The 12,879-nt window shown below is 40.8% G+C and overlaps 1 protein-coding gene across 2 annotated transcripts in view; it reads left to right on the top strand.

Moving 5' to 3' along the window:
* PPARGC1A (PPARG coactivator 1 alpha) overlaps nt 1-12,879 on the top strand; it is a 369,718-nt gene that overhangs the window by 297,104 nt on the left and 59,735 nt on the right. Inside the window, exons 1-2 of one of the 2 annotated variants that reach the window (XM_005415436.2) lie at nt 152-288; nt 5,339-5,518. In XM_005415436.2, the coding sequence (XP_005415493.1) occupies nt 241-288; nt 5,339-5,518 (228 nt within the window). In that variant the 5' untranslated portion in view covers nt 152-240. Of the gene's footprint in view, nt 1-151; nt 289-5,338; nt 5,519-12,879 lie in introns of those variants that run through there. The other variant, XM_031055195.1, reaches the window with a different exon arrangement.

Genomic DNA, 12,879 nt, shown 5'->3' with positions numbered 1-12,879 from the left:
TTCGGGCGGGGTCTGCCCCTGGCTGACGTCACGGGCTGGAGCAGCGGCTCCAGAAGGCTGGATGAGTGACAGCCCAGCCTACTTTTTAATAGCTTTGTCATGTGACGGGGGACAGTAGTAAGACAGGTGCCTTCGGTTCACTCTCAGAGAGGGTCTCGTTGCCTGCATGAGTGTCTGCTGCCTGCCTGCCTGCCTCTGGACTGTAGTTTGCCAGCTTTCCTGCCGTCGCTCCGCAGCTGGATGGCGTGGGACATGTGCAACCAGGACTCTGTATGGAGCGATCTCGAGGTGAGGGGAGCGCGGCGTGGGCGGCCGTGGGTGCCGGCGGCCGGCGGGGCCGTGGGCTCGGTGGGGCCCCGGCAGGACGGCCGAGGCAGCGCACTTTGCAAACAAGTCCCTATCTTATCTTAACTCCACTAAGTTTGCTATTTTAAGGTTACTCTGCGATGCCTTGAGCAAATCAAAGCTGAGCTCCTGTCATCAGTATAGTATCTCCTGCAGTTGGAAACTATTTTCATGTGCCTCTGGCTCGCTTTCCCGTCATATGCAATATTTATGCTCTAAGATATTGATATGAATCGGTGTCTGAAGTGGCGTTTCCAGTGGCGTTCAGTGGCCTGGTTGGAAAAATGCCATGTTCATTTAGAATAAAACGAATAATTCTTTTAAAAAAAAAGTTATAATTAACTCATGGCTTCATATTTTAATTCCTTGTTTCACTGTGCTCTGTCGAAGGTTTTTTCCTTGTTTATCAGCTGCAGAATGCAAACACGCACACAGGAATGAATACCCTGTTGTTTGGCTTTAGATGCTTTTAAAAGAGATTTCTGGAAGGAGACGTTTCTCTGCTACTTGTGGTGTTGGAATACTGACGCTGTAGCTAATGCCCCGTAGAGCAGGGTTTGCAGTCAATCTGAGTAGTCCAAGAAATGGTTAAATCCCACTGTACAGCAGAGACAACAGGATGAACCATGAGAATAGAGTTTATGCAGGACTGTGAACTGCTGCTGCCGCCGCCGCTGCTGCTGCTGCTTGTGTAAAAATAGACGGCAATACATCAAATCCACAGCTTCTGCTGGCTACAATTCATAAAGGAAAAAATAAAAAAGGCAAGCAGCCCCGTGGTAATCTCTGGAGTATAATGTGAGGTTTGAGGATTTCTGCATATTTGCATTCAGCAAAATGGAGCATTACCTGAAAGTTTGGGCAACTTGCGAAGCGAGGCAAACTTTCTTTGGACCCCATGAAGAGGAATCCCAAATACAGACCTGCTCAAAGGAACTAATCTTCTGGATTCAGGCTTGGAATAAATGCTTAAAATGCTTCCCTTGGGCAGTGGGGGAGGGAAAAACAGGTTACAGGCAATGCTTTTTAAATAAGATGGTCATGCTGTAGAGAGCTGAGCTACCAATCTAAAGTAGACCGTTTCCATGTTCTCCAGTAAATTTTTCCTATCTGTCAGAGCATGTGTGTGGATTCTCAAGTCATTTTGTCATGTTTTAAATATTTGCAGTTTGCCATTGTATCCACAGATTTCTGTTTGCATATTGTAATTGGTCTTATCTTGTTTTGATTTCTTGGTAAAGTGGAATAGATATGGATAATTCATATGTCCTGTAGCTATTATGAGTCAAGGCAGTAAGTGGATGACTTTCTGGCTCCAAAGTCCTAATTGTTTCTGAGTAGCTGGAGTATCCTGTGGGTTGTTGTCTGGCTGTAGCATGGGTCTCAGCTGCCATAGCTTCATTTTTCCGTCGTGTATTATTCTTAATGCTGCTAGGAACTGATTGAGGAACCAGCTTATATGGAAATACTGAAGATTTATTTTAATCACTGGAGTTCCTGCAATAATTTCAAGCTAGTAACAGAATAGATAATTTATGTCAATGACTTTTTCATAGTGCAGAGAGAAAAAAAAAGAACCAAAAAAAGAGTTTGATCTTAATATTAATTGTGTGGTGGATGGATTAACTGTGGGTAGGATTTTGCTAGTGTGCTCCTGCATTGCACTTCCTGTAGCAACACTAGCGTCTGCGTGCTGCTTTGGCTCAGGGGATCACCTTTACTGAGCTAAAATAATGCAGGCAGCAAGCACTGGAGGCAGCTTTCATTCTCTGAATCATTAATATTTGCTGTCAATGTTAAATGTATTATATTCTCGCTCACATAATGACAGAACGGCGTGTTGTTTAATAAAGGCCTGCATCACTGTAGCTGATCGGCGTCCCCAGTGCTTCACAGCTTAATGAAGGTGATGTACAGTAAGGTTGTGAAGATTGATAGAGAGAATCCACATGACACACATTTTGTCAAGTCTCTCTTTCCTGAGTTCATCCCCTTGGCACTTTGAAAAACTTGTTAAAAATAAAACAAAGATTATATTTTCATTAATATAATCAATATGGCATAAGTCCAGTCTTCTTCTTCTTCTTTTTTTTTTTTAATTTACCTCCAAAGGCACAAAAACAGCCATAAGGTTAATGGAGAATTATACTTAATTATAATGATTCATTACCATCAGTGCAGTTAAGCTAATTTACTGTTTGCGTCTGAACTAAGAGAAAAAAGGTCTGTTGGAGTGAAATAACACGCAGTAATTAGCCTTTTGTGTTTAGTGACTGCTTTATCCTCCTAAATGTTACTTTAAAATTAGGGCTATAGTTATGGAATAACTATCATATCAAATAACAGTGGGAAGACAGTAAAACGTGTGCTAGCAATGCAGGTGCACCTGTTACAGATGTATAGGCAAACAGCAAATATCAGCGTGTCAGATGAGGACAGTTTTAGGACTTGGAGTGTTAAATCTGGCATCATCCAAAGGCCAAATATAAATTAATAACAGGAGCACTTGCTGCTAATGTGTCTCAGATTAATGTGCTCTGTGTGCTCAGAAGCATAATGTCGTATTCAGAAACATTGATTTTATTATCATGTCAACATTGGCAAGGCATATATACTTCATTTCAACAGTTACATTTTTAGGTGACATTGCAGTCTCTATAGGTAAATGGAGGCTGCCATAAGCAGGATTTCTTTTAATACCATTGTTTATGTTGCTTCAAAAGCCCACTGTAGGAACTTAAAAATGCAGATTAGCAAAAGTAAACATGTTTAAGTAGGTGGTTCACAGGGTGAAGCTATTTTTATAAATGAAAGCAGTAACAGATCAGCAGGATACTTTAGAAGTCTATGGCATCAGTTATAAGCTACTGACCTCCAGAACACAAACCTGAGAATGATGCTGAGAATCTACCTTTTCAGTCAAAAACTAGATTATCCTTTAATGAGATCAGAGATTTCGGCCAAGCATCAAAAAAGGTCATCTCTGTATTATAAGATTGCTGCCAGAAGGTTGTGTCTCGCGCTAAAGAAGAGGAAACTCTCTAGTTTTGTTTTTTTTTGTGTCTTACACTCAAAATAATGTTAAGAAATTCAGATTTAAAAAAAAAAGTTAACATTACTTAAGTGGGATTTTGACTTCCTTTAGTTCTACAGCCCCTTGAATAATAGGAAGAAAAAAACTGCTGTTTCAGAGCCTCGTTTTGAAGCCTCTCAGCTTCCTTGCCCCTTGGCCTACTCTATGATTATCTTGTAGTGTCCTGGTAGACGAAGAAGTTGTCTGGTAAATTATAGCTCACACCAGCTGCACCGAGTCTTTGTGCCAACAGACAAAATCTTTGCTCTCGGCTGCGCTGCTGCATCCAGCCTGTGCACTGCAGACACACGGAGATTCCAGGGACAAAACCATCAATGAAGTGCACCTTCAGCAGCTCTCGCTTGCATTGTTGTTCAAGGCGGTCCTTGCGAGAGTGACACAACCAGCATTGAGCGACTCACATCCATGGGCACTGTTAGTGCCCTGCAGACATCTGCCTTCAGAAAGCGGCACTTTCTCCGTTGACTTCAGTCCAAACAGAACTTGGGAAATCATTCAAACCACCCAGACAACTGATGGGAGCTGCGGAGGTGACAGGATGCTGCCGTTGGCCATCCTTAATGCAGTGCTAGAAATATGGTAGACGCCCTTAGACTCAGTTGACTTTAGATGGCTTTTAACCATTCAGGTGCCTCTGCAGCTCCACGTGTGCTCTGCAGTGTGCCCGTATCGACGTCGATGTTCGGGGATGAGTTACAAGGATCCACAGAGCACTGCAGTAGGAATTGCTTAATTGAGCAGCATTGACATATGGGACTCAGCTATTTGCCAGACTGTTACTACATGTTTTCTATAATTAGGAAATGGTTTTGGTGGATACTCTAACATTTCAATTGCTGTGTTGAAGTGGATGTATGTTATTAATTTTTTCTTCCTTAGTAGGTCAGTCAATACCCTATCTTAGCTTCATACTGGCATATAAAAGGATGCTTACTCTAGGTTTGTTTTTATTTATCCTCACTCTCTTCCTAAGTTGTGCAGACAAAACCATTTTGCACTGCTGAAGAGGATTCCTGCAGACTAAACTTTGTTTACTGCCTCAACCAAAATGTTTCACAGACCCTCTTTTAGGATTACTGAATCAGAGGCTGCTAGAAGAGGAAAATCCATTTGGTTCTCTGAGTACAGCTTCTTTCTGGGGATATTTAGGAAACCAGCCAGGATAATAGATGTGTTCACACCAAGCAGGTGAAAGGCTGCATGAACTAACTATGCTCATCACTGAGAGGAGAATATAGGGATATTTCAAGCCATACTTTGATTGCCAGGACCTAATGCAAAACTGGGTGGCTGTGGTTCGTGCATCAGGAAGAGAGCACAGCAGCATCACTAACCCATACTCTTTAATGCCCATATGGTAGCCACCATCATGAGTGGCTGTAAGGATTACAGCAAGGTTCTGTAGAAGTGAAAGTGTGACTGTCTCCAGCTTGAGCTAGCCTCCAGGGCTGAAGGCTGTAACAGGCTGTGCTTCTTTAATCTGAATGTATCAGGAAATGCATGACAGACCTTGCCCAGAGGTATTCATCTGTAACTTCTACCTGCACTGGTTCACTCTGAAAGGAGAATAAGGCCATGCTTTGGCCTCTGCTGTTGGATTTAAAGCTTTGAATATGATAATTATCAAATGGGAGGGTATAGGGAGAAGGAAGGTCATCTTTCCTGGACAGAGATGTGATAGAGAAGGCAGCTTATGCCCTGCTGTTTTCTCTACCCCTTTGCATACCTATGTTAGAGCTAACAGGGACCAAATACTATGTGTTTCTTTTTTCAGAAAACAAAGTCAATCCTAGTGACCCTGTGCCATAGCTTAATTGAGGCTTAATTCTTATCACATGATATTAGTTAATAGATTCCTGGTAATTAATGAAACTATTTCTGTGTTGCTATATCCTGCAGTGTGCTGCTCTGGTTGGTGAAGACCAGCCTCTTTGCCCAGATCTCCCAGAACTTGACCTCTCTGAACTAGATGTGAATGACCTGGATGCAGACAGCTTTCTGGGGGGACTCAAGTGGTACAGCGACCAGTCAGAGATCATCTCCAATCAGTACAGCAATGAACCCACCAATATATTCGAGGTAAGGCAAGGTGATGCAAGTGCATGTTGCAAAGTCCTTGCTTGGTTTTTTTTCTGGTTTGGTTTTTTCTTTTTTTTTTTTAATTAGCTTGGTGGACCACAGTTTACTATTTTTCCACCATTAAGAGACAAGAAAACTGCTGGTGTATTACAGATTCTGACTGGTTCCATTAATCATCATGATCAAAACCAGACCTGTGATCTGAAGGGTGTATGGGGGAAAGCCTTAAAAGGATTTAAATGAGACTTGTGATCTTTGAGAGGAAACAGCTAAAGAGTACCTTGAGCACACTGCCCTGTGGTGTCATGATGAGGAGTTGCACTGTTGTCAGCTACAGAGCAAAACAGGAGTTGAAGCTTGTTTGTTGTCTTCCACTTGAATTCCTCGGCAAGAAGCAGAGTGCTGCACAGCAGCTAGCTGATGAGTAGCTGGAGCATTTCTAGTAAAGATTTTTACCACTCAGAGCCTTACCGTACAAGTTACTTGCACACAAATTGAGAGTTCTGTGATTTGTTTATGTTCAGGAGAGAGGAAGGGTGAGTGTGGCAGAGAAGGCAGTGAGGGCTGTCAGTAGCTCAGGGACCAGCTCAGCGTTCTGATAATTCATAGATCTCGTGGTGGAGAGCGATCTAAAAGTAAAAGTCAGAGAGTGATAGGAGAGATTTAATTGGTTTTTTTCCAATTGTGCATTGGGGGTTAGGGTGTACGAGAGGAGGGTTACTGTCTCTTTGTCTCGGGTCTTCTTTCTTTTGTTGTGTAAAGCCTTCATAATTCTCCACCTTGTGGTTTCGGGCAGCCGTGCCCCTCCTAAACTCTAACCTCCTTCCCTCCTTGTTGATAGGAGAGGCCATAGATCGTTCACTGAGTGGGAAATTGAACAATAAATTGATTAGCTGGCAGGAAGACCTTGTACAAAAGCAAGCTATGGGTGCTGTTTCTCACACACCAAGTAGCACAGCTCCAGGAAATACAGCTAGCCCCTGGTTCCGGAAAGCCCCGGATTATCATGGTAGAATTTTAGAGGCTGGAAAAAATTAACTGAAATGGTATAGTAAAATGCTTACCTAGGATGTGATGTCCTGAATAAAATTCTCCTTTCTTTATATACAGCTCTAAACTCACAGTGATCTCCCTGATGCAGATGAATTGCTCTGGATTTAAACCAGTGTAACTGATAGCAGAAACTGGTCTTCTCTGTTTAGTTTCTGTAATTTATATCCAAGTAACTTGGAATTAATTTTATTTTAATCAAATCAACCCTGCAAAGCCTTGTGCTCAGGCCCTGGTTTTTTCTTTAGTTGTATAATGTTCCACACTTTGTTTTACAAAGTTTCCAAATCCTGTCTGGTTCTTGAATTGCAGTTGTACTGCCTCAGGCAGGGTAGGGCATGTTGGTGGCGGCAGGGGGGCAGGGTCCACATTTGTAGCAACTATGATGGAGACTTGATTTGCTTCTTTTATAACTGAGGACACGTATTTTTTCCACATTCATCAAAAGCCAAATGCAGAAGCATTTTCCTTTAGGAAAAGTCAGTTGAAGATGCAGACTTTCAAAGTGTATGTTCCACATAAGTAATGCGATTACGTATTTACCAAATGTAAGCATACAAATTATTCCAGTAAAACCAGTGGAACTTGGCTTCATTGCTTGTCCCATGTGTTACTGCCTGTCTGCTCTGATGGCCACAGCTGCTGAGTATAAAGTTGTCTCAGATAGGTAGTGGCTGTTCCCCTACACACCTTGTATAGGAAACAATTCCTGTGCTGAAAATCGAAGTATGTTGCAAACTGCAGGATGACCAGATAGGCTGGTAGTTAACCTCACTGGGAGATGGTGACAAGAGCAACATCTCATGGGCAAGTTTGGATCTGTCTGAGGATGAGCTGCCCCAGTGTGAAGAAACAGGGGAATATATGTGGAGGGACAGGGGCAATGCAGCTGGGGGAATGAATCTGCACAGCAAGTAATAGGTCAGAAATAATAGCTTGGAAACAAAGTATGGTGCTTCTTTCCTGACGCACAAATTCTGTTGTTTTCTCTCCTCACACTCATTGACTTCAGCTGCAGGCTGCATTGCTGTCTCATCACAGCTTGGCCCATACTTACCTGTAGGGACAAATTGTGCCCTAATGGTATTTTACAATACTGCAGTGCAAAATTAGGCTATTTTCAGCTTCTTAGAGTGTTGTATTTACATTTCTTGGTTGCTTGGCCTAGGAAGATGGGAATGAAACAGTTATTTTCTCCTCCTGTGCATTAACCCTGTCCCCATTCTCCACTGTGCAGCTGGATACTTTGCAGTATTTCTTGCCTCTGCCGCTCTGTAATGTGACGACTGGGGGTGCTCAAGATCACAAGAAGATGTCTTCTTCCTCCAGAGACTATCTCACATACTCTGTGAGGAACTATTTGTTTTAGCTGAGAGAATGGAAGTTTTTTGCAGTTTCTCATTTGTTAATCACTAGATTTTTCCATATTGATCCTCAACAGCTTTATAAAAAAGAAAATAATGTCTTTTTTTACCTTTTTTTTTTTTACTTTTTTTTTCTCTCTTGTCATTGTGGGAGTAGTATGTTTTATCTGACTTAAGATGAGGCATTGTCATACAGAAATAGAAATGCAGCCTATTTGGGCTGGAAAGGAAGGAACCAGAATGGCAAGCAAATGATGGGAAGTACACGAGCAGCATTACCTGCACAAGCTGTACAGTACATTGCCAAATCCAGCCTTGAATGAAACACACTCTCCTTTGAGGTATTAATGCAGTACATGTGGCATTGTCTACATGAGGGACGGTGTCCAAAAGCCCTTTACAAAGTTCCCGAGTATCTCTGATGCACTTTTTTTTAAGAAAGATTTGTATTTCATAAAGTGAATTTTCGGTCTTTCTGCAAATCATGTTCCTGAAAGCTCACTTGGGCTGAGCACCCACAAGCTTAGTGGCATTGGGAGTCTCACAGACTAGAAATTATTAATAGTTACGGTAGCAACCAGGAGCCAAGTGAGATAAAGGTCCAATTAGTCCAGATAGTATGTAAGTGTTAAGTATAAATCCCTGCTCTCATCCGCTTAGGTGTGATGAGATCCTGGCCTTCACTGGAGGATTAGAACTCACCAATATTTTGCAGACACACCTAATTCATCACTGCATCCTTCTGCTCGCATGCCAGTGTCACCAATACGAGTCCCCAGTCAAGCCTGCACTGCCCCAGCACAGAGGCTCTTCTTACCAGTGTTTGTACTTATGTACATTGTGAATTAGGTGATTATTTTCTATTCACAGCTCGATCATTTCTGTTTTTCACCTAATTTTGTTTGCCTGTTGCTTGAAATTATAAAATGAAGGAATTTTTGCCCGTCAGGCTACTGTCTATTGACACAAATTCATGTAAGTAAATAGTTAACAAGTTGCCCAAGACCAGTTATTTAGATGGTTTGTTGGGCCATTCACTTTTCTAATTTGTTTTTGTGAAGAACTAGACTTTAAAAATTTGTGTTTGCAAAAAATTCAATTTGGCTACTTTCAGAAAATCAAAATGGTTAAATTTTCATTCTCAAAGCCAATGCTATGTGAAACTGTGAACAAACATACAACTTGGTGTGTCATGAGTGAGAAGGCTTTTTGTTCATGAAAACTGTTGTCCCTTGAGGCTTCTTGAAATATACTGTACCTTATCATGTAAGATTAGTCATATTTAAAATTATTTATGATCCATGCCTAGCATTATGGAGAGGGAAGATATCTACAGTGGGTGTTTCTCTTTATTGGTATTTTTTACAAATAACTCAGCTGATGGTAAGAGAAAATTCAGCCTGTAGATAGGCAATAACCTGTTAAACTACAATGAACCTGTGTAAAATCATAAATCTTGTATTTGGCAAAACACTTTTTTTAGCCTTCAGAAAGACTTCAGAAAACCCACATTGCTTGCCCTAATACAGATTTAATTTATTTACATAAATCCACGTTCCAAAGCAATGCTTACAGTGTTTGATGACTTTGTTTTTAATTGTTTTATATAGGTGTATCCCACATTACTTCTCAAGGCCATTCTATGTGCCACATATTTGGAAAGCCTAAAAAGATAACTACATTTTATTGTAGACTGCCAAAGAGGGCTGTATTACAAGCAGTGAGAATGTGAGAAGAGAAAGAAATACACAATGAAATGCAGACTGTCTTTCCCCTGGCAGCAGGGGAATGCATGGAGATAAATGATTTCTTATTTATTTGGAAGGGGTTGTATCAGGGAGATGATGAGTGTTGAGGGAAGCCTTAAACATCACCAGGGTAATTTGCATTGGTTCAGATTATAAAATCCCTCATGTTCTGTGGTGCTGCCAGTCTCTTTCACCATTGCAGGTTATTCATTCAAGGTTTGCAGCCAGATTGATTAATGAGTTACCAGATCTTGCGTAAAATGATTTGGCCTGACTTTTAAACAACCACCAATGTTTTCTTTGCCAGTCTTGTGACTGGTGTTAATGGGTTCCAGAGAACTGAGCCTAGATAGACTTTCTGTAGTAGCCTTCCCTAGCATTTTTCCACTTTTTAATTTTCTCCAAAACTAGTAGCCCAGGGCAGGCAGTTCAAGGAGATACAATCTCAGGGAAAAAAAGAAAAGACGTAGTAGTCAAATCCTTGATGGCTGATGCCCTTCAGTGCCAAATCAGCATGATTTATCATAGCCATCTATTCAGCACAACAGAGGCTGGAGGTGAGCTGCATGGTGTACCTCACACAATATGCATAACTAGAGCTCTGAACTTTGAAGGAAAGCCTCAGAGCTATTTGCAAAGTGCTGGTGCTTAGTGAATACTAAATTACATTTAGGAAATAGTCTACTGCTACCAGTTATACTTCATTTTTATTCTTGACACAGACACCTAAATCAGAGAACAGTAACATTTCAGAGATTATGGTAGCAGTTTGGGTATGTTCCAACACTATAATAGGATCAGAATTTTAAGGCCTTTTTTATTATTACCAATAGTCACTTAGTTTCTACTGCAGCGTACTTTGTAGGGAATTACAGCTTTTACTAAAAAGATTAAAATGCTATTATGCAAATGATTGCAGTATGTTATTATGTTTACAAATTAACATCCATGGCTCAACACACAAATTAACTAACTATTCCATCTATATTATTAAGGATTTAATAAAGTAACTGTTGATAAAAATGAGGAGCTTGGAACAGTTAATAGGAGCTGATCGTGATTTAACATAGAACTTAAACATTGTGTTTAATGTTCTAGATGGCATAATGGCAGAATAAAGCTTATCAAAGTGCTTGAAAGGACTGTGATTGTGTGCACCACATAGCAGCCTGTCTGAGGCCCTGGAGGGCATGAAGAAAATAGCTCTGGGCAGTGGTGTAGAGCATACTGGTGAATCTGGAAGCAGCACAGGACCAAGTCGTATCAACATGTACTTTCCTGCTCTAATAAGTAGGCTTTTTTGAAATTCACATTCATGCAGATTGAATATTTTACATGATAAGCACATGCATTTGAGTATTTGGGAACTTGTGTCCTTCTAAAATGCAGCTTGTAATGAACTGCTTTTATGGCAAATTGGATTTCATTGCAGAGAGTATCATTGTATGGTAAAAAAGGGGAAGGCTGAGTTCAGTCTGAGATGACTTTACAAACGTTCCTGCCAGTTGCTATTCCTAACAGTTCATAAGCGATCATAAAAGTGAGCAGATAAGAGCTACTGAGGTCCTAGAGAAATGAATGTACAGTATGTGGTTATGGGATAGATTTAGTAGTGAAACAGACAACGTCATAGGTTTAATACAACAATAAACATAAAAGGCAAAAGATGCAGATTTAGGTTAGGAAACTTTATAAGGATGATAAAAGGTAACAATGTATCATGAAGCCTACTTGTGAAGCTAGGAGAAGACCCTTATTTCCAGGGAAAGAAGATAGCAGACACTTGACAAAAGTGATGGACTTTTTATATTCCTAATGGAGCAGTGTCACATTTCTTGTGTGTTTGAATGCATTACCTTTACCAGTGTCTGTGGCCTGACTCAGGGCTCTATATCTGCTAAATAGGAGACCAGCACAATAACATCCTGTCTATGTGGGATGATGTATGTAAACGATAATCTATGATTAGCTATGCTGACATTTAATAAGGCTCAAGCAGTAAGTGGAATTTATTTTACTCGAACCAGCTGCTATGTAATTGGAAAGAGTTTATGCAAATTCTCTGTATCTAGTTTTTACCAAGGTGTGCTGGTGCTCCTTTTTTCTTTCCTGCTTGGACAAACTACAGTGCTTTAATGCAAGAACCACCTGGCATGTTGGTTGAAACCTTCAGGCAGGAACGAAGTCCTGAATGAGCAAAAAACCAATTGCTTGGAGTTGATTGTATGATGTGTGTGGCCACCAAGGCTGTTCCCCAGGCATGCAATCAAGAAAATGTGACTGATCCACTTCACGGTCTCATTAAGGAGACATTTCACCTAGAGCAGCCATGGCTTGAGATGTTCGCTGTGCTGCTGCTCTGTAGAGCACCTGTGCCTTTTCTAAGAGGGAAGACTAGCACGCACCAGAACAGTAGTAAGCTAATTAGGTCATTAGATGGATGTCTTGGCCTGTGTTAAAACCAGCCCTTGAGGACAGTGTGTTACACTGTGTTCCCACTGGCTACAGAGCTAAATATGAACTGGTGTCAGCTGCCATACAAACAAAAATGTAATAGCCTCCTTTCACAGAGGTCATCTTAAATCCACTTTGGTCACAGTCACACTCCACATCTGTTTTAGTGAGATGCAGCTTCTTAAGGTGGCATTTGGACTTCATAAGCACACAAACAACTGAGCTATAAATTGCTACTGCTGGAGTTATTTTGAATAAGTGTATACTGTTTCATATTTATAATGGTGAGGCTTCATAATATTCACAGTGAATATATAACACAGATCAGTTCAACAAGCATGAAATTGTATGTTGTCAACTTGTCACATAAATAGAGCCATATTCTAGCTTACGATAATGTTGAACTAAATATTTTCTCCCTGGAACTGCAGAGAGGGTCACGAAAATGTGGGACAGTAGCTCTGTCTTTTGTTAGAAAAACAATCCCAGACTTCTTGCTAGTGGGAAGTAAATATTTCTGATAAGATTCTTCTGTTTTTTTTAATTCCCCCTTGGCTTACCAACAGCAACAGAAAGTTTGCCTTTCATAGACAAGTGCTAACTGGTTAAATTAAATTTATTTCTGTTAATGGTTTTGTTTCTATTGTAGCTTCTTCTCTTTTTTTTTCGTTGTTGCTATTTTTGCTCAATGCATCATTGCTAATTGCTACTAAACAGTCCATCTTAACCCTGGCGTGCTCTTTCC

This window comes from Geospiza fortis, unplaced genomic scaffold, assembly GCF_000277835.1.
Source record: "Geospiza fortis unplaced genomic scaffold, GeoFor_1.0 scaffold40, whole genome shotgun sequence".
Lineage (NCBI taxonomy): Eukaryota > Metazoa > Chordata > Aves > Passeriformes > Thraupidae > Geospiza > Geospiza fortis.
This window is presented reverse-complemented; position numbering and strand designations above follow the sequence as displayed.